The 23,016-nt window shown below is 34.5% G+C and overlaps 1 protein-coding gene across 10 annotated transcripts in view; it reads left to right on the top strand.

Annotated features, from left to right (window-relative positions):
* The window catches only part of SLIT2 (slit guidance ligand 2), a 257,708-nt gene that overhangs the window by 189,512 nt on the left and 45,180 nt on the right, over positions 1-23,016 (top strand). For 9 of the 10 annotated variants that reach the window (XM_072037740.1, XM_072037743.1, XM_072037736.1 and 6 more), the window contains 10 exons: positions 116-266; positions 6,962-7,036; positions 10,157-10,300; positions 12,216-12,359; positions 13,533-13,699; positions 14,546-14,678; positions 17,750-17,818; positions 20,413-20,484; positions 20,729-20,800; positions 22,077-22,148. In XM_072037740.1, coding sequence (XP_071893841.1) covers positions 116-266; positions 6,962-7,036; positions 10,157-10,300; positions 12,216-12,359; positions 13,533-13,699; positions 14,546-14,678; positions 17,750-17,818; positions 20,413-20,484; positions 20,729-20,800; positions 22,077-22,148 — 1,099 coding nt within the window. The remainder of the gene's footprint in view (positions 1-115; positions 267-6,961; positions 7,037-10,156; positions 10,301-12,215; positions 12,360-13,532; positions 13,700-14,545; positions 14,679-17,749; positions 17,819-20,412; positions 20,485-20,728; positions 20,801-22,076; positions 22,149-23,016) is intronic. The other variant, XM_072037739.1, reaches the window with a different exon arrangement.

The raw sequence follows: 23,016 nt of genomic DNA, 5'->3' as shown, positions 1-23,016 counted from the left end.
TCCCAAGTTGCCCACCCATTATCTGCATTGCAGACATCTTTTCAACCTTCTCACAAGAAACAAATCTCCTACTTTATTGACTCAGTATTTGTATTTTGACTTGACTCTTCCACAGGCACTGAAGATTACAGATCCAAATTAAGTGGAGACTGCTTTGCAGATTTGGCTTGCCCTGAGAAATGTCGCTGTGAAGGGACCACAGTGGACTGCTCCAATCAGAAACTCAACAAAATACCTGATCACATCCCCCAGTACACAGCAGAGTTGTAAGTTGAACCCATAATAAAGCATTATTTGCTTAAGGAAAGACTATCTAAAATTTTCAAATATGAAACCACAGCTTTACTTTTCTGAATAACAAAAGTTTACCTGTGTTGAATTTCAAAGGTTATGTTAATAACCTCAGATGTTAATAAAAATGAGTTATGCACAATTTCTGTACCATTAAGCCTTAAAAATTATGATAAGGTAACTAACTATTCTACAGTGCCATTCTCCAGTACACAAACTACCCACATGGAATTTTTGGAAAGGTGGTGGGATTTATTATGCTTTTTATTTTAACTACAATGTCAGGTAGGACATCCAGCAACCAGGGTTCCATCTTAAAAAGCACTACCTAAGTGTTAAATAAAACAGAGCTGAATCTTGTTATGCAAAGCTCACATTATGTGTCAGGCAGGAGACCAGAGGAAGATAAACCAGACAAGACAGAGTTGGGTTAAGATGAGATAATAATATAATGAACAGAGATGAGCAGAAAAGATGTCACAGATTATTACTTGCTTAACAAGTGCCATATGGGAATGATCTGTAGGCATTACAACTGAAGTAGTGTTCAAGGAGGGATTCAAAGATAAAATTAAGACAGCTTTACAAGCTTTTCCCATGTGCAAAGCACAGTGAAGGGAATGCAGAGAGATGCTTGAAGAATCAACAGAAAGGCAGGAGATGAAAGTGGCCATCACTGGCAGAGCAAAGAAAGGAGGAAATAGCTGTTTTTCTTGGAAGATTTAATGTAAAGAAGAAGGCAGAATGTTAAGGTGCAAAAGATGTACTTTGATTTGATGTAGTAGAGGGGGACACACAGAGAGATGGAGACAGAAGTGCTGTGATCAAGTTGTGACCCACAAGGGTGAGATGAGAAACAGTATGGCCGATATCTTCAAAGACAGTCTGCAGCTGGCATCAAAGCCAACTGTACAGCAATGAATAATGAGACCATGGTTAGGGATTTTGAATGTCTGGATGGGAAAAGGAATTTTAAGTTGAAATATTGTATAAATAGAGATGGAGATTTTTGTCTGACTGAGCCAGGAGAAGGAGTTGAACTTGGTGATGTTAGAATTACAGATCTGAATGGCAATTCTGATTGTACCTAGAATGATAGCAGATTCAAGAGAAAAAACGGCATATGCGGTAGAACCAAAGTGTAGTTTTTGGCCACATTTAAACTGTTGATTTCACTGTAAAGTTCAAAAGAAGACAAAAATACTCATCAAAATTATGTAATGTGCTACAATATTTTGACATTTTATTCTTTAATTCAAGAATACAAACTGATGAAATGGGTAGCAGGTCAGACTGTAGGAGGAGTACATAAAGTAATGGATGTAAAAATTATAGTTACTGAACCAAGCAATGAGAGTTGGAGTTGCTGAAGTGACAGGCATGCATTGTTTTGATTCTTAACAGGATTCCCATTTAATTCTCTCTGCTATGAAGAAATAATACCCTTAATTTAGTGTCTTAGTCGTTGATTTTCCTATTCATTTATTTACACATGGAAGATATACTTTGGAGTGTTTTCTTTCTGTAATTATGATCCATATATATTGAATTCAGAAGAAACAATGAAATCATCAACCCTCATCTGCTGTATATCCTAAACTCTCTAATTTCAGGCAACAACAACAACAAAAAAAATATGTTTGACTAAAAGATAATTCATATCTGGTTACAGCACTTCTTTCAAAGAAGCATCCAGTCTTGTTTAAAGGTATCAGAGGATAAAAATGTACTATCTCCCTGAGAATGGTACAGAAGTTAATCGTCTCCCTTCATCTATGTTAAAATCTTTTAAAATGAAAACATCACTTTCAGCTGGAATCTGCCTCTCTTCATTTTCCATCATTGCTCCTTTTACATTTTTTGCTGAAAGAGCTCTTTTCTATTCAGTACTTCATCAAAGTAAGATGGTCTTCAAATTTAACAATCACTTTTCAACCTTTTTCTTGATAATCCATAGAGATTGTTCTCCAAGTCTTTTGATGCAAGAAAATTTTCAACAGTCTTGAAAGTATTTTAGAAGGGCAGTGAGATTATTTCTGCATTTTTCAACTTCCTCTAAAAATCCAATTGCCATAGCTTGGAAACAAAGATCTAAAATGTCAAGATTTCTTTAGATTTCTCTGGCAAACATGTTTTTCTCAAATATATTGTCTGGAGATCTCTGAAGTCCAGGTTTCTTTCCATCCCTTATCCCACAACATTTTGAAAGTAACAAGAATCCTGGAACCTCTAAGACAATATGGCTTTCAATCAGTAGAAGATAACATAAGGAAGAAAATAAATATTTTCTTAGTCTGATATAAGAAAGTATCTTCATTTGGCATTATCATAATATATGGTATGGAACATGCAATTTAAAGATGACAAACTACTTTTATCTCTGTCATTCTAGAGATGATGTAGTGAAAAGTATTGCTCTGGTCCACAGCTCAGGAAAATTTGTGATGCTTCTTTTAAATCTGTTTTTAGAATGCTATATATATTTAAAATAATTTCTTCTTTCTGTACTCACATCAAATGGCAAACTTTGGTGTTTCAGCTCAAAAAATTTCAAGGAACAACAGGAAAGTTTCCTGAGAAGGAGTTTGAAGGTGTTTTTTTTGTTTTTGTTTTTGTTTTTGTTTTTTTTTTTTTCTCATCACAGTTTCTCCTACCTGCTTATTTGGCCATATAAACTGGCTAAAGTATTGATTATATAGATAACAACAGTAAAAAAAAAAACAAAACTGTATCTTCAAACTAGTTTGTTTAATAATAATAATACAGTTCAAAACAATTTTTCAAATTTTTTTCAAAACAATTTGAACAATTCAAGTGCTAACCATTTCTATTTTGTTGCTTGCTCATAGTCTTCCAGAAAGCCTGGCAAATCTGCCACTGAAGTATTTGAGATAAAGTACAAGTCTGTAAATGAGTCCCAGAAATTATTTTTCAGGCAGCATACCAATATATGAGAAAGCAAGCATTTGATAAATTACTCAAGCCAGAGTCTCCAGGAGAAATTCTAAATAAAAGTAATTTTAGTCCTATTCATTCATTTTTTAAAAAATCATTGTACAATATCCAATGAAAAACCAGATCCTAACAAGATAATACTTCAGGTTTTGAAGCCTACAGAATATCTATGCAGTACATAGCCTTCCAATAAGACTTAACACTATAGACAAGATTTTGGTATAATAGCTAACAGTGAAAAGCATAAAATGAAAATGAAAGCCAGAACATTTAGACATCATCTTCAAATGCTTTTTTGTTTGCTTTTCTGTTTGGAGAATTTTATTCCCAAAAAAAAAGTACTGAAATTCCACATTTATAAGTATTTTTAAGATCATTTTCATGATCCGGTAATTGGCAGATAGCAACTGTCATTATTACCTTTATCAGTAGAGCAATGGACTCCAGAAAGGAAGATACCACCACATGTAGTAGTTTTCCAATCATCTGTGATAATTTTGATTCCTGTGTATGCAGTATCACTTACAACAATAATAGAATGAAATCTTCTTGCACAAGTATTTAATAATTCCATATCTAAATCCAGCAATCTCTAGCTATAGACATGTCATGTGATCCATGTGGTCATTTTTCTGACCACAAACATATAGTTTGTAACTCTTGATGTCCCTTTTTTGTGGATCTGTCCTCAGTGATGATGCATGTATTGTGGTATCACCATAGATACAAAGTCTGAGAGAAGATATTATTTGTGTTACAGTTTTAACCAAAGACAATGGAGTGAATCAGCCAATGCTTCTTTTCCATTATAGGAAAGCATGGAGAAACTTCTCAAATACTCAGAATCTTCAATATACATGGGCAATTCTTAAATTTGCTCTCTAATATCAAAAGTAGACTAACACTAGTTTAAATAAATTAAAAATTCAAATCCTAGATACTACATTTGGAAGACTAATTAGCAGCACAAATATAAGATTGAGGAATAAGTAGGCTGTAGTTCAAGAAAAAAGGCTATTGTGATGTTATCATACATGTTAAAGATGACTGAGTGCCGCTTGGCACTGCTACACATTTCATTTGGGGATGTATGTGTAGGCGTGTAGCACGTTATATGAAGTAATTGTTTTGTAGTACATAACAATAATAAAATATTATCTGGATTGCTGTGTTATAGACTTCAGTTTTCACAGTACGGATCATGTGGAAAAAAAATAAAGGAGTCAAAGAAAAAAAAAAAAAAAAGCTTGAGAGGTTGGCCCATGTGAACCTCATGAAGTTCAACAAGGTTGAGTGCAAGGACTCTCATCTGGGCCAGGGCAATCCCAAGCACAGATATAGGCTGGGCAGAGAATGGATTGAGAGCAGCCCTGAGGAGAGGGACCTGGGGGTGTTGGTTGATGAGAAACCAATGTAAGTCAGCAACGTGCACGTGCAGCCCGGAAAGCCAACCATATCCTGAGCTGCATCAAAAGCAGTATGGCCAGCAGGATGTGGGAGGTGACTCTCCCTCTCTACCCTGTTCTTACAAGTACTCACCTGGAGTGCCATGTTCAGCTCTGGGGACCCCAGCACAAGAAGGACATTAACCTATTGGAAATGAGTCCAGAGGAGGGTCACAAGGATGATCAAAGGACTGGAGCACCTCTCCTATGAAGGCAGGCTGAGGATGTTGGGGTTGTTCAGCCCTGAGAAGAGAAGGCTCTGGGGAGACCTTATAGCAACCTAGAGGGGGCCTATGGGAAAGCTGGGGAGGGACTCCTTGTTGGGTGTTGGAGTGATAGGACAAAGGGGAATGGCTTTAAACTAAAAGGGGGTAGATTCAGATTAGATATTAGGAAGAAATTCTTTACTGTGAGAGTGGTGAGGCACTGGAACAGGTTGCCCCAAGAAGCTGTGGATGCCCCATCCCTGGCAGTGTTCAAGGCGAGGATAGATGGGGCTCTGAGCAACCTGGTGCAGTAGGAGATGTCCCTGCCCATGGCAGGGGGGCTGGAATTAGATGGTCTTTAATGTGTCCCTTCCAACTCAAACCACTCTATGATTCTATGGTCTATGAAGAACGAAAGGATTGAATGCACTTGTGTGAAAGAAACTTTAGGGACAGATATGCTAACTTATTTTTAATATGTAAAAGTTTGTTGGAAATAAGAAGAAATTGCCTTTTTCTAGTGGGGTTAGAATCATTTGCAGTAGAGTACAGCAAGGAAGAATTATTAGAATTAATAGATGTCTTCACAAGCAAGTCATTCTATCAGATGATATAGCACTTGAAAATTATTTGAAAATGTCAGCTTTTATAGAACATTCGTTTTTTCTGTTGTTCATTGTTTCACAGAAAACAAACAAAAAAAAGAGGCAATTTACAATGATGATTTTACTTTGTTAATTGCTGCTGTGCAAGGATTTATTTGCTATGGTCCCAATATCACATTAAGTCATACAGCATTCATTTTCAGAACTGGATTTTTATTATTATTATTAATGTCCGTTGTACTTCAGTATAGTATAAAAATGTTCTATGTATATCCAAAAACGTCTTCCTGTCTTCTCTCAGTTTGGTTCTGTGCCGAAACTATAGTACTGCCATACCTTCAGATTTACAATCTTAATTTCCCTTTTGGCTATCACTGAATGTGAGCAGGAAGAAAGGATGAACAAGCAGCTTTCTCCTGTTTTCTAAGTTTTGTTTTGTTTTGTTTTGTTTTTTTAATCTTTTCTTGCAATAAGGTAATTCTGAAAAGCATTCTGGTTTAAGAATCATGCTAAATTCCATTTCACGGTTTGTTTGTTTGTTTGTTTGTTTGTTTTTCAGTCATCTCTTTTCCTTCCTATTTAAGATCTCTAAATAACAGCTAGAAAAACATGCTTCCTTAATAAAAAGACTCCATTAAAACATATAGTGTCCAAGACTTATAATTATAAGGACACTGGGTCAGGTCACATATTTTTTGAAATATAGATGGTCCTCTAACCCAGCAGCCACTAAAGGTACACTATACTAGAACAACCTTGACACCTGGGCAGGAAAGATAAAAATCCATATAATCTTTCAGGCAAGTATCTGTTGCTTAGCCTCTTGTTACAAAGCAACACTTAAACAATTTCTTGCACAATTTCTGCATCGATTTAGTGGTCAGAAGATAAACCATGGTCAGAGAAGTGTTTTTAAATTCTTCAGGAGACCTATGCACTATGTTTCAGTCTGTATTCCAGAGAAGCAATGAGCATACAGTAATTATTTCCTTCTTGTAAATAGTGTACTGTGAGCACCTCCAGATGTCTGGCAGACCCGACCTGACATCCTTTAAAGAACAGTAAACTAGTCTTCAGTGGCTTATATGTATTTATTAAATATTTTTATTTATAAATTGTCATGGAACCCTTCCCTAGCTATATTTTTGTTTTTCTTCCCTTAAAAGGAAAATTAAAAACATCTTAGATTTCTCTGCAGTTTTAGTTGTATGGTACTTTGTGATCTGTTTTTGATTCCATGTGTCTTATGTATTTCTAATTTTAACTAATGAGAATGTCTCATTAATGTCATTCATGGGAATTATCAGAATTAGAAGTGTCAGTATATACTGAATTGTTCTTTAGCTACCAGTTGAATACCAGCTATTAAGTTAAACCATTCTGAAGAGCTTCCTTAGTGTGGAACATTCTGTACCAATGGCTAAATATTTTTTTCTGAAATTGATGTCATTTCTTGTAGGCGACTCAATAACAATGAATTTTCAGTCCTGGAAGCTACTGGAATATTTAAGAAGCTTCCTCAACTGCGTAAAATGTAAGTGCAACTTCATTGACCTTGTCTATTCAGATAGCATGTTAGCTACCTGCTATGTTTCCTTTGATAGTTTTCATCTATGAATGACTCTGTATGTTCTAGTCAAAAATCAAGAATGGGTTTAAATGAATCACTGAGGTAGATCAGAGATGGCAGTTCTCTATAGGACTAGACATTTCCAGTAACAACTTCTCATGGTATAGCTCCAGCACTTTCACTGCGTTGTCCAGCCAGTTGGTCTGTTATGCAGCCACAGCAGGGAGCTGAGCATAAGCTGCTCAGAAAAGATTCCAGTAATCTTTTGTAACTTCCTGTACTACTCCCTAACCAGGCAGTTTTGCCTCTTTCAGCACATTCAAGACATGCATTTGATTCTGTGCTTCATTAAACTGTCATTAGAAGAGGGGAATGTCAAAATTACATGACGGAGAAAAGAAAAAAAGGTGTGATCCATGTAAATCCATGTCCACAGCTGATGTTCCAAGATCTGTTTATAATCTTACCAGTTGCAGATGTTATTAACAATAAACCTATGAAAAGTTTTTCTTTAGGTATATGGCAGCCATTCAAGAGCAGATCATTTAGTTACTTAGTGTTAGTTACACTAAGTTAGTTACACTTAATTAGCGTAACTAAGTAACTTAGTTAATTTAGTTACTTAGTACTGTGCTCAATCTTTTCAGGATTAAATCCAAGTATAAATAGTAAATGAAGAAAGGTGTGAGACAAAACAGATTAATGGAAATGATGCACTGCTTTTTTGAATGTAGTCACCCAGTTACTACCACTTGTAAAAATTCACTCTATGCTACTAGTGAATAAAATTCCAAGAGGAACCAACTACTAATAAGTAGTAATCTACTTATTAGCCTTATCCACATCCTGTCTGGCAGCTGTCATGATCACAATCAGTTAAATACTTATCACTGATTTTTGAGGTAGAAGACCAAAGATTTAAAAAATTTTACTTTTTTACTTATCCAATTAGGTATTCTTGGTATAATTTGGGTCTGCGCTGAGATACTTAGAGAAAGAATACAGGAATGCATGGCACAGCAGTGTGTTGTACAGTAGATACCTTGTTTTCTTTGTTCCTTAAGCATTTCAGGTTAGCACTTTTTAGAGCTACAACACGCCTTTGAAATAAATAAAATACTTGAAGTAGCATACAAATACACACACACGTCTATTCTTCATATTTAAGAAGAACAGATAAAAGAGAATATATTTCTAGTAATTATGTATCAAGCTATAAAGCTAGGTTAATAGACATTTCATGTCTAAAGCTGGTTTGTCTGCTACTTTTTAGTTGAGGAGAAGGTGTTCAAGACAAAAGAAATAAAGTAAAAATATTAATCAGTCTTAGCACAGATGTCTGCTGGAACCCCCAAGAGCTTTGAGTTGTATAATTGAGGAAGAACAAAATTGGGAAAATTTTATTGCAAAGTTAACATTTTTAATATTAGTGTTCCATAACTTCCTAATATAGTTATCGATTGTTAAAACATTCTTCAATTTAGAGACTGGTTAAGCATGACTGGAAAGTAGTGGGACAGCGATGTTACAGAGACTATAGCATGAGTGAATTCTGTATTTGCATGGAGCTCATATTTCTTCTGGAGGCTCAAATATGTGCAAAGGTCGTTCTGCACAAATGACACTGAAAAATTGAGGCCTAAATGTTTAATTGATTTGATGGTTCATCAGCAATAAAGCACGTATATGCACTGCGTCATTGATTAGTTATGCAACATTAATCCTTAAAATATCACTTTAAATGTCCCTTAAAATGTGAAGTAGGTGAAGTAATATCCATGCTATGTCAAGAACAAGTAAGATTTTAGGAAACTAAGGGTTTGACGTGCACGAGTCAGTTGAGATGAGAAATAATGTATTTCTTGCTTCCAGTCTTGTACAGCACCTTACAGGAGACTGAACACTGCGAAACTAAATGAAAGTGATGATCATATTCTTCATCACAGGCAAGGTGTATATAAAATTATAGCTAGTCAGCACTAAGACAAAGTCACAGCTCCTTCTTTTCTATGTCTTAGATAATGACACCCATTCATATTGGCAAGCATATGACTTTTTATTCTAATAAATGTTTCTTGATATGAACAATTAAAATGCTCTTCTAAAAGGTGCATCAAATACTGTTTGTTTTTCTTCCCAACATCATTACTTAGATTAAGTAAAAAGTTTTTAGCTTCACTGTATTTTAGATTTTCTCAGAACATTCTTATGAGCTTTGTAAAAATCACTGGTGTATTATAACACTGTTTAGTGTGTAGATACATTCTTAACTGTTCTCAACAAGATATTAAATAGATTTACTTGGAAAGAAAAAAAAAAAAAAAAAACAACAGAAGGAGGCAAGAATACAATGAAAAATCTTTAAGAAAATGTGTGTTGTTGAGTGTGCATGCTTATGGTATATATGGTACACATACTTTCCATTTAGGATGTAATTTCCATATTTAAACTAAAACCCACAAGCACTAAATATTTTGGCAGTATTATAGGACATTTTCCCACATTTTTGATCTGCTTTGCATGCAAATTGCAGATAAATGAACTCTTGCTTATAAACCCTTCTTTTTTTTTTTTTTTTTTTTTACTAATGTCAGAAATGATTAACATTTCATTTACTGTTTACATTCACACATTTGATTTACATATGTTGCTGTTTATCCTGTTTTCTTATGTCTACTGAGATGAAATAAAGAAATCAGAGTAGTTAGTTGTGCTAGTACTCATACAGTACCACTTTGTTATTCATTTGTCTAATAATGCTACAAGGATTGGAGACAAAATATATATACCTACAATCGTTGACAAGATTCAGATTATTTATGAAAACATGTTTTTGTGTGGCAGCAGCATGTACTCTAATTGCAAACAACTTCCAAATTTTGCTTTAAAAATCTTTACTTCTGTAGTTTAGCAAGGCATTGACTTTTGCTTTTTCTTGTTTGAAGTTGAATATATTTGTTGCTTTTACTCAGTGGCTCAATTATCTTGTAATCTATGCAGCCTGCATCATTTAGCAGTCCATTTAAGGTATGTAAAAGCAAACAAACAGACAAGCTTTTCTCTGCTTCTGTTACTGTGTAATAGAAACCTGAGCAATAACAAGATTACAGATATCGAAGAAGGAGCATTTGATGGAGCCTCTGGTGTGAATGAACTATTGCTCACTAGCAATCGCTTGGAAAGTGTTCGAGACAAAATGTTCAAAGGACTGGAAAGTCTTAAAACACTGTAAGTGTCATTGTTTGAGTGTCCTTAGCCTTCCTTTCTGCCAGGTATTTTTTTAAGTAATATTCTACATGTATCTGTCCTGAAAACTTTGATTTTGAATTAGCTATACTCAAGCATATCTTGTTTTTTGTCCCTATTTTACACAAAGCTTATAATAGAGAGTATAAGCATTCGTTAATTATTAATTTTTGATATAGCGTAGCTGAAGTTCGCATTGCGGTTATTAGGCTACAAAGATTATGGGTCTTCTTAAATGAGGAAGCAGTTGAGAATAGGTAAATATCCAACTGTAGAAACGGAAATGGGAATAATCATCTGCTTGAAACTAACACAATTTTGCATGGAAATTATGTACTTTATGTAATGGACTCTGATTCAATCCAGCTCAACCATTATTGGATATTTTGCTAGAGGAAAAAATGATTCTGGTGGATATTGAAATGTGGGAAATGGTTCTCTCCTAACTAATTTTAATGTAATTTCAACAGTGAAGGGAGGAGTAAAAGCACTGTAGCTTGAACTCATTTCATTCTTTCCATGAAGGCAGTTTAGCTCTTTCCATTCAAAATAATAATAATATAATAAAATAAAATAAATGTTTATACTATTCACAGCTTCTTGGCCTTCTTCAGGAGTCAGTCCTTCTGATCAGCAGACCAGAGCCAAGATGGTCTTTGGGGCTTCACTTGTCCAAAGACATCAGGCATTCTTAATAAATCAGACCTCTCATTTCTAACTTCTTATTTAAAGCTGCTAAAATTGTATCAAGCAGTTAGACAGGAGTGTGGGAAAAAAATACGCATTTATTGAAGGACAGGTAGAAAAACAGAAAGCTTTAAAGCTCCTGTGGTTTACTAACAGATGCACGAGATTTTAAAATAGGTGTTTCTTGCTTAATGTTCTGAAATTTTTATTAAGTCGTAGAGTCATGCTAAGAAGGAACCTGGGTAGCCTAAATTCATTCATTTGAAAGACTTGAGAATATAGTAGAAGTGCTTTCTGTTTTTATTCTAAGAAAATTCAGGTCAGAAGGGACCATGGGAGGTCAGCTATCTACTCAATATAAATAGCAGTTCTGGACTCATTTAAGCTCAGGAACATGAAGTGGGAAGTAGGGACTGCTACGTGTATCTGATTTGGAAAATTTTAGTCAGTTTAATTTTATTGTCAATTACTGATTCTGTTATTGGAAAAAAATAAAATAGCAGTTGGGGAAATCACCTCTTACCTCTGCAAAACCCATTCACCTTTTTGTTCTCCAGTGCCCTCCAACACGCTACTCAGTTCCCTTGGTGTCACTGTGGATCCTCATGCAGTAGCAGTCCCTCAAGTCACACCTCTTGGCCTCTGCTTGGGCAGCTGTTCAGCTCCAGCCCCTACACAGACCACCACTTTGGCTTGAGCCCCTGCCTGGGGAGCTGCTCCTTTTGCTACGGCTCCTGTCCAGCTGCTGCTCGGCTCCTCTCCCTCCTCCTGCTCAGGGTGGTCCCTACTTTTGATCTCTTCTCTCCTCCTGCACTGGCCTTGCTGCTCCTTTTTGCCCCTACATTTGCTGCCCTTTCTTAAATTCAGAGGTGCTCTAGACTCATTTGATGTGTTAAGAGGCACCACAAATTCCCCTGAATGGTTTGGTTTTGGCATGCAGGGACCATTGCAGCAGCGGCTGGGGCTGGCCATGAGGCAGCCCTGGGCCTCTCCTCACAGAGGCCATCCCTTCACATTTATACCTAGTACAAATGAAACATTTGCAGGTATAGTTTTTTAATGCTAACTTCTTTGGTTGCCAAAGTGCACAGATGAAATGTCAGCTAGCCCATGTTGTTTATATTTCAGTAATAGAGCAGTAATAACACAAAATATTATTGAGCGCTTTGACTGTCCTGAAGCTGAGAAATGCTGAGCCTTATTTTCTCAGGATGCTGAGGAGCAACCGTGTGAGCTGTGTGGGGAATGACAGTTTCACAGGCCTGAGCTCCGTCCGCCTGCTCTCACTGTATGACAACCAGATCACCACTGTGGCACCGGGCTCCTTTGACACCTTGCATTCACTGTCTACGTTGTGAGTCACATTCATCTTTTACCAAACACAAATTTAAACCTTTATCAACATTTTGGGGCACTTGTGCTAATATTTTACCATATAGTTTCATAGTAGGAGCTGATGTCAAGGGAAAATTATGAGTTCCATAATCAGATTTTTCAGAAAAAGTTGTTTCTGGACCATGAAGAAAAGTATGTTTTCCTGGTGGCCTTTGTCACAGCTCTAGACTGGTTTACAGAAGTGCCTGAGCAAGCATGAAAAATGTCCTGCTATCTACGCTCACAGAAACCCACTAATTTGAACCAGCAGAGAAAGCCACATTTGGGTACCCCTCACACCAACTGCAGATGATCTAATCACCTTGTTGTCTTTCCTTTTGCACTCTGCTGTCTGATCATTATTTTAAATTCAGTCAGTGGGACTACTAGAGATATTAATTCATACCTGTTTTATAATAAAGCTTCAGTCTCATTTATTTATTTATTTATTTATTTATTTATTTATTTATTTAAAAGTGTACCTTTTTATTTAAATGCAGTGCAATTTAAGGGAGGGAAAACGGGGTGAGAAACTGCCTGTCAATTTACTGAAGAAACGCTTTCTGTAGGTAGTATCATTCAGGAGAGTACTTTATCCCCTTTTTACATAAAAAGTGACACTTTGCGCCAAGTGACTAATTTGTGCATATTAAGGATGGCATGTTTATAAATAATGGAATTGTCAATATGTTTATGCTGAAGTAAGAAGATGCCAAAAGTACTGAGACTTCTAGAAGTAAATTCATTTTTATAACTGGCATGTAATCAACGTAGCTGTCACTTTAGATAGAAAACTTATTCTCTGGAGCAAATAAAAGATGGAAATCTTGAGATGACAAATTAATGGAATAGCTGTTGTCAGGTTAAAGCTAATAATGTAAAGTAATCAGACTTCATCTCTATATGAAATTATTGTATTATCAGTACAGAGTGGCTTGACAACAAGTCAAGTCTTTGACAGTTTTAAATTATTTCTAAATGAGCTATATCAAGATTCACTACACAGAGCCTAAATTACAGCTTTCATTTATCGTTTGTACATACTATTATTCGAAGAACTGTATTTAAGCTCAGGTTTTTGAAAATAGGAATAGCATGCTTAGAATGAAAAAAAAAATCTGTCATCAGGAGTGAACTTTCATGTTGTTCTCAGAAACCTCTTGGCCAATCCCTTCAACTGCAACTGCCATCTCGCGTGGCTTGGAGATTGGCTAAGGAAGAAACGCATTGTGACAGGAAACCCTCGCTGTCAAAAGCCTTACTTCCTCAAAGAAATTCCTATCCAAGATGTGGCAATTCAGGACTTTACATGTGATGATGGTAAGAAATTTAATAGTTAAAATTTTATAACTTCAGCTTTTGTATGGATAGTTTCATGATTCCTGTAGATCTCAAAGCAATATTCTTTGAAGTGACAACTGGTATTCTTTAAATCACTTCATCGTTGTTTCTATGTCAGATTAAAAACCTTTCACCCATTTTTGGGTTATTAGCAAGCACATGACTGCTGTATATATCTTTTCAAAAGTTTTTCTTGCCTATGTTCTGTACTGTAATTATAACTTAGAGATAATACAAAGATTACATAAATTGATCAAATGTTGTAGTTGAAATGAGAATATTTTCAAATGTTGATGCTTGAATCAAACACTCTTTCAGGCTACTTGACCAAATACATGCAATTTTGCTCAGTTTGTGATTCCAGAATGTCAGAATTCCCCTTTCTGATTAAAGAAATAACAGCTTCTGTCTTGCATCTCTCTCACACACACTTCCATTTCTTAAATGATTAGTTTGTCAATATGCAAGGCTGCAACTTTACTGTAAAGGGACTCTGTTTATTTTAAATTATTTGCTAATTTTGAAAATCAGCATATATTTTGCTTTATTATATTTCATTTTAATTTATGTTTTTGCTTTAATGATCTTTTTTCCAAATAATAACATTTTTATCTAGTAAAACCAAATCATACTAAATAAAACGTTACTTAAAATGTAAATTATTGGAGCAATGGTTTATAGAGATGAGAATATTTTCCATCCTTAGAGATATCATAATGCAAAAATCTCATTTTTACTTATGGGAATTACATGTGGGACATTATTGCTAATCCTGAAATGTCATTTGCATGGCAAGCTTAGCATCTGTTTGTTTTTATTAACCAGGAAATGATGACAATAGCTGTTCTCCACTGTCCCGCTGTCCTGCAGAATGTACTTGTCTAGACACAGTAGTTCGCTGCAGCAACAAGGGCCTAAAAGCTTTGCCTAAAGGCATCCCAAAAGATGTAACTGAACTGTAAGTGGCACAGTTTTTTCCCTTTTATAAAAATCAATGTCAGATATATAGTGTCAGATTCATCAATGAGGGGAGAAGTGAAGAATTGGCTTCCTTTGTTCAGTTGAAATTTATTAGTGTAACGCTTTGTAGAGGTAAAGACTTGCAAAGAGAAGTTCTTGAGAACTCTGAGGTTATGTTTGAATTAGCAATGCTAAGTCTCAAAACACTTAAAGAACCCTCTGTTGCTGCAAAGCTTTACAAACCTGTGTATATAAAATCATAATCACTTTCGGAATATATAACCCCAACTATGAACTGTCATGTCACTGAATATAGTAATTATATTAAAATGCATTCAATTATAGGCAAAAATGAATTTGATTATTCTGTAGTCATTCTTTTAATGGGAAGGAATGAAGAAGTTCAACTGCAATTCAAAAGCAAAAAGACAGCAGTGCATTAAAGTGTTTGTATATTTTCATAATAAATGGGGATTTGTGATATTCTATAAAGACTGGTTTTAATAGACATAAAGTGAGATTTTTCATATAGGAAGTCATGCAATCTGGAATATTTCATTACTCAAGATTAGTTTTTATATGAGAAAAATTGTATGCAAATATATAATTTAGTGTGTTTATTTGCATGAAATGGCATGTTTTATGCAAATATATAATTTGGATATGCAGATGGACAGTAAAGCTGATATAAAAACAAGTTTGTTACCTCATGTATTGTTTGAAGATAATGACTGAATAGATACTCACCAAACTAAATGAGTCAATTTTTATGCATTATCAAGGGGAAAGTATAAACCTAAAAAATTGGTTTCATTATCTACTTTGAAAAAATGGTTGCAAAACTGAAAGAAATAGTTGGAAATTATTGACAAGAAAAAAAATTTTGGTCATATTATCACCCTGAGATACAAATTGCAATTGTTTAGTATTAAATTATTAATCCTTCATAATGACTGATTAACATGGTGCTTTCTTCAGAAGACATCATAACTGTCTTTTAAATCACTGTAACAGTTTTATTTTTTTAGTACTTGTTATTATATATAAGATACTGAAATGTCCACTAGTAATTTGGTGCTTAAAAGCATCCAAAAAGAATTGATCATAAATTAAGAGAAATCACTAAGAATTCAAATTAGCATACAGCTATATAAGCCTGTAACTTTTTTTTTTTTTTTTTTCTAATAGAAGATGACTTAATTAAATATAGTCTGGCATAGTAAACACAATTTGACAATGTAAGGGTATCAATGCAATGTAAAATTAAGCGGCTGAAGAGAGATACTTTTGGAAGTGCAAGTAGAACCCTGACTGTGACTGAAAACTCATTTGTGTACAATTTTGTATGCTTTAATTAGTGTCTAAGCATGCAATTTAGCATATTTTTCAAAAGGATAATGAAGGTGGTTCCTGTTAGGAGTTGCATACTAATTGATTATTCTTGTTCATTAGCATGCATAACCCTTCCAAGATGTACCCTTCATGTATTTTGTAAAATATCTTAATAGTTGCTTCATTTGAACAAGCAGGAGTTTTTATCAGCCAAGTGGATGCTTGTAGTACTTCAGTTCTAATGAAGCTAAAGCAATATATCTTAATTTATCTGTCTGATAGAATAATTTCTTCTGAATACTCATTTCTTGAAAAAGTTTAAATGTTGTGGGTTTTGGTTTGGTTTTTATATTTTAAAAATTATGTCCGTGGTTCATTCACCACCATTTATGTAAATCCATTAACATAAGCAGACATTTTGGATTTGGCAAGCATCCAGAAAGAAGTCAGGGTCCAGGAGGAGAGGGCAAAGAGTTTGATTAGATGTAGGTTATTATTTTTTGGCCTGGCAATCCATTAACTGTGTTTGGACCCATCCATTTAGTTAAGTAAAAGTTTCCAGAGATGTTGCAGCATACTTAAAGGCATTAAGCTCAAAATTCATCTAAGAATGTCTGTAGCCAAGACTGCTATTAACTCAAGTGTGTTGCAATCATTTGGATTGCTAAAGTATCTTCCTTGTATAGAGATAATGAGGGCGTAGTTTTCAACTTGGGTTCCAGGAGACACAAGTAATACCACCTTAATGCCACCATTGGCAAGTTTAGCCCTTTTGAGAAACTAACAGCCTTTTATGTTTGTTTCCCTCACTGTGTGCCCCATATCAAAAAATCGGGTGCATTCAGCAGTTCCTAGAATCTCTAAACTACTTGCCCTGGTTACACGAAGAGCTCCTCCACTTGCACTTTGTAATGTCTGGCTGCACACTGGAAAGCTTTTTAGGCATGACCTGTTAACCTTCGTTTTCCTGTAATTCAGGTTCTGATATGGTTTGATGGCTCTGCACCTGTTAACTAACTCTAAGGATGAGCAAGTTTGTTATTGAGAGTTATGAGCATGGAATATGAGCAAGTAATGTAATACAGGCTCTGTAAACCTACAAAGAGGAAGAAAAAAAAACAAACTTTTCTAGTGAAGGGTAATTGATTGCTGTCTTTAGTCCATAACATACTGCAGAGGAACAGGCTTGTGATATATCATTCCTGACACACCATGGGAGACACAGGGAAAAATTATGGAAGATGACCTGAATTACAGGCATGACAAATGAATTTGCTCATATTCAGAGCTGATACCAGCCCCATGCTCTTTCTACGTTAAAGGACTACGTCTTAAATTTAAGGTTGTGTTCCTGCTTGCAATAGCTCAAAATCCACACTTAATACAAGGCATATATGTCAAATTTTTGCTTTTCCTTTCACCAATAGGTGTGTATAAAATAGAGCAAATAAAGAACTCAGTTTGCAAAGCTTTAAAGAATAACAAAAATTACTATGTAAGGGTTAGCTGTTGATACTATTACATCATAATATCTGATAGAAGAGTATTTGCATCTTAGGCTACAGATCCTCAGTTGTGTCTCTAAAAAACAGTATTTTTACTCAAGGGTTCTTACAAAATGGGAATATTCATACTAAACTTTCTGTACTGTTCGATTTTAAAATTAAATTAGTGCATGGAGATGCTACTGTTGTAATGAGGAAAAAAACAACTCTATATTTTATTTTTCTATTTTAGTTATTTGGATGGAAATCAGTTTACCCTTGTTCCAAAAGAGCTTTCCAACTACAAGCATTTAACACTTATGTAAGTAGTTTTATAGTTTTATGTCATCCTTTTCTTCTGCTATGGAAACAAAAACAAAAAATCCCCTACTTCATCATATGTTTTTAGTTGTAAGAAAAAACATGAAATATATTATGTATTTTAGTAAATATAATGCCCAAACATATTTTATGATGGGATCACATCCTACATATGACATACTTGGTCACATTTTATAAGCTGGGCAATTTCATTCCAGTGATTACACCACAGAGTAAGTAGTTAACCTGAAAAGAGATGTAATATCTTACAAAATGTGTTAAGGTAATACAGTATTCTGTTATGCAGCTCCATAAAGGCACTGGAATTATTTTACTTATAAAAGAAAGATTCAGTGGTATTTATACAGGAATAGCACATGCTATAGTTGTAACACTTGAATATAACCCCTACTATTTCTCCAATAATATATGGTTTAATGACTGGAGAGCTCGTTTAGAGCTCCTTACTATTACTGATGCACTCTGTGCTTTGAGGCAAATCACAACCTGCTCCAAAATTTATTTCATCCACTTCATGAAAGATTTGAATATGATTTCCGTACCCTAGAATAGCAAAGAGGGAGAAACAGGAAGACTGTCAATGTAGATGTCTGTAATTCCTTTGTTAGCACCATAAAATTTGCACCAGCTGAGGTTGAACTGCATAACATTCTGAAATCACTTGTGGTTTCAGTATAATCAGAAAACAAGTAACAAAAGCAGGGAATAAGAAAATCCCTTAAATTGCTTTTTGAGTGTTTTTAGAGCATTGATGCTAAAATTGAAAATAGTTTGGCATTCAAAAACAAGGACTTGATTTCCTTTATTTACCTTGTGCTATACAAAAGTGGTCATGGTCACAAATTTAGAAGAGAGATGCTTCCAAAACTTTTCATATTTTGCCAATAGCATCAGAAATAAAAGAAAGAAAGAGAAACAGAGAAAGAGATAAAAAGAAAGAGAGAGAGAGAAAGAGAAAGAGAGAGAGAAAGAGAAAGAGAGAGAAAAAGAGAAAGAGAAAAATAAAGAAAGAAAAAGAAAGAGAGAAAGAAAGAAAAAGAGAAAGAGTGAAAGAGAGAAAGAAAGAGAGAGAGAGAGAGAGAGAGAGAGAAACCTGCAATATTCTCAAACGTATACAGTGAAGTCTCTGTGAGTTATTCAGGGAAATTATGCAAGATCTGACTTGAAGCACATAAAATATAAACTTTGGAATCTTGGTACATACAAGAAACAAACATAGATTGGACTGCATGCAGTAATAATGTCAGTGGAGACTGGTAATGTGACTGGATATTAAATTAATTAGAATAATACTGTCATGGCTTCCATCACAGAGGTTGTACCTACTCCTTTTCTATTTTTGGCAAACATAGTCATAAATTGGATAATTTTACCTCTTAATCAGAAAATATACATAAACTATTTAGCAGACAGCTGTAGTACAATATTTGATAAACTGAACAGTAAATAAAGTACAAAGAAGATGAGTATTAACAGTCTCTTCATACCAGACTTGTGGGGGTACATTATTGTCATCTCTTCTGAATGTATCTTCATACTGCTGTTTGGAATTTAAGAATGTTCCTCAGCTGTGTTTTGAAAACCAAAACACTATGCATAGTTCTGTGGCTGAACTTGGAATCACATATGAGTCTTTTGAGTTCCAGACTAACATGGAAAATTTTTTTCTAACTTCTTTCTCATATGAATAAATTGCACTGTTATACGTGGTTTAGTATGTTTATTATTATGAGTCAATTGTCTTACATGCTTTCATGAAGTTTCAAGTGGAGAAATACGTATACTGCACTGCTATTCAACAGTACTCAAAGTTAAAATGCCAAGGTCCCCTCAGAAACAAATGCTTAAACAGATTTAGAATTACATTTCACCACAAAATACAGTAAACAGCAGTGAAATAGCCAGCATAAAATGAAAACTAAAGCACAATATGAGAATAAAGAAAGAACAGACATTATTTAAATTTAGTACAGCTTTTTCAAATCTTCTTTGAAGCTACCATCTTTGAAGCTGCCAGCATACCACTCCAGCTTCCATCATACTTACACTTGAGATTTTATTCATTAGAATATTGAACAACAAGATGTTAAGACTATAAATCTTAGATAGTGTTCTTTATAATAATAGCTCTGGGCTTTGATGTGTTCAGCCTGTAAGTGTTAAGGAGATTACTATATGATACTTACTTAGGTGTCATTAAGGTGTCATTTAGTCATATCCTTATATGACTAAAATGATTTCCACTTTAAAACATCACTTTTATTTCTATACTTGGGTTCATGTAGGATTGCATTATTAACTCAGTAGCATGATGGACATTGCTGTTGTAAAAGAATGCATCACGCTGCTCTTTCATCTGTGTTGAAATGAAAATGCTTTTCATTGATCAAGCTAAACACTTGCTGGGCTTGTATATGGCATGTGAAAATAAAAATGTTTGCTGCTTTAAATATTGATACCAATTATGATACTACTTCTACTAATAAAAGTAATGTGTCTGCCAGTTTAACTTCCAGTGTTTCAGGACTTGGGCAGTCATTTTAAGGTCTGAATTTCTGAATTTATTTTTTATAGAGATTTAAGTAACAACAGAATCAGCACTCTTTCTAATCAGAGCTTCAGCAACATGACTCAACTGCTCACCTTGTAAGTTTAAACATGTAACAATGACACTTTGGAAGCATTACAGTTGTTTGTTTTTTGTTTTGTTTTGTCTTGTTTTCTTGGAAAGAAAGGGCATTTTGTTGATATTAAAGCTTGCTTGTTGTGGAGGCTGTAAAATAACTTGTTCCCTAACGACCTATGTGCGCAAAAGCTGTTATGGCCTTATTCTGCATTTTGTTTACTGAATGCCTCATTTACCTGCTGACAGGATTTTGTATATTTTCAGAATTCTTAGTTACAATCGCCTGAGATGTATCCCTGCACGGACTTTTGATGGGTTGAAATCACTTAGGTTGTTGTAAGTATTATTTTTTAACCATTGTCATTTTCCAGAATTTTTATTTGCATATAGCAGATAGCAAATCTGTGTGAAATTACTGGATTTAAAAATCTCTCAAGTATTTGAGAAGTGATAATAACTTAGTCTTGAAACTCTTTAGTGTTTTCATTCTGGGAAAGTATATTATTAAAGTGCTGCACAATATATAATACGACCCTGGACAACATGTATACACAGAACCCTACACTTTATTTTTTTGCTTTTTAATCATGACTGTATCTCTTTTTTGAGTTATATTCTTGCCTTTTATAAGAATTATAGTCTAACAAAAATGTCATACATGAATTTTCATATATATAAGTATTTTTGCAGCTGTATTTTGAAGATTTTTATTCCAACAATATCTGTCTTTATTGTTTCATTTAATATTTCCATCAGGATCAACTATTCAAAACCAATAAAAGATGTTTTGATTCCAAGAAAACATTCCACTTTAGCACTAGAAAGAGCATACTTGAAAGGGCAGTGGGAGAAGCAGCAAAATGGAGCAAAGGAAAATTAAATAATGGTCATTCTAGTTTACACATTCATTTTTTAAAAAAAAAAAACAATACATAAACTCATTTTTTTGATGTAGATGTGGATCACGTTTTAACAATGATTCTGTATGTGCTAGATATACATGTAAATGAATGAATTTAAATAACAGGACACATGTTTCTGTGCAGGTTTGCTACAGCAGACAATATTGATACTTAATAAGGTTTTTACTATTAAAATAGTAAAAACTATTTTACTATTTAACTATAATAGTAAAAAAAATAAAATAAAATATTAAAATAATAAAAACCTTATTAAAAACATTTATTAAAAACTTATTTAAAACCTTATAAAAAACTTTTTCTATCAACCTTTGTAATTATATTCATGAACAGTTAATACCTGTATTTTCTGTGCATTGATGGAAGATAAAAAATGCATGAACCAAATTAGCAGGAATTTCAGGGAACTGCTAAAAAAGCCAGAAATATGTCTTCGGCCATACCTAAATCCAGTAAGTACTTTGCAGACACCTTTGAATTAAAAAAAAATATATATAAAAAAAACATATCAAATGAAAATATAAAATGAAAAAAATCAAGTGATGAGTAGGCTGCTGATTAAAGCTTAAGTAAACAAGGCTGGAAACACAGAGAAACTTGAAAAATATGAAAAGATGCAAACTGTTTACAAAAGCTGAAATTTCTGAAATTAATTTACTGAGATTTATACTTTTTTTTTTTTTCTTGTTAAGGTCTTTGCATGGCAATGACATTTCTGTTGTTCCTGAAGGAGCTTTTAATGATCTCTCAGCATTATCACACCTGTGAGTATTCAAATGATAAAAATAAATAATTTTATGTTATGTTTAGCAAATTTCATACAGTTGAACAAAGACAAATGCAAAGGCCTGCTCTGGAACAGCCCTAGCAGAGGCTGGGGACGGAACAGATAGCTAGCAGCTCAGTAGAAAAATCCTGGACCTTCTGCTGGGCAGCAAATTGAATGTCAGGCATGTCAAAGCAACGAAAGCTAAAGATGATCTGGGCTGAATTAGTAAGTGAGCAGCAAGGCGACTAAGGAGAGTGGTCACTCACTTCTGCTTGGCCCTAGTAAGGACACATCTGGAATATGTGTTCAGTTTCTCCAGTACAAAGTAGATGTATATGGAACAGAGCAAGTCCACAAAAGAAGGAGGTAAGGTGGGGAGGGTGCTGTGAGTTGCGAGAAGTTAAAGGAACTGGTTTTATTTAGCCTGGAAATGGAGATGTCAAGGAGGGACCTAACAGCAGTTTTTAAACCTTTACGGGAATTATAGCAATGATGGAGACAGGTTTTTCTCAGAGGTTGCAAAGTGAAAGATAAGAGTCAATAGTCACAAGCCATAATAAGGGAAGTTTCATTGACATCATGAAAATTTTTTCACCTTGACAGTAGTTTAGCTTTGGAACAGGTTGCCTGGAAAAATGGCAGAATTTCCCTCCCTGGAGATTTTCAGAACTCAGCAGGACACAGCCCTGAGCAACCCTGCTCTAACTTTGAAGTAAACCCCACTTTGTTCAGGAGGTGGGACTAGATGACCTCCAAAGAACCCCTCCAGCCTAAATTATTCTATGTTTCTGTGTTGGTGTTTGTTGATGTTAAATGTATGGAGTAGTCCGATTTCAGAATATCATCTGAAGCACTATTTCTGT

Source organism: Anas platyrhynchos, chromosome 4 (genome assembly GCF_047663525.1).
Source record: "Anas platyrhynchos isolate ZD024472 breed Pekin duck chromosome 4, IASCAAS_PekinDuck_T2T, whole genome shotgun sequence".
Taxonomy (NCBI): Eukaryota; Metazoa; Chordata; class Aves; order Anseriformes; family Anatidae; genus Anas; species Anas platyrhynchos.
The sequence above is the reverse complement of the archived record's forward strand: the minus strand, read 5'-3'. Positions and strand labels throughout refer to the sequence as shown.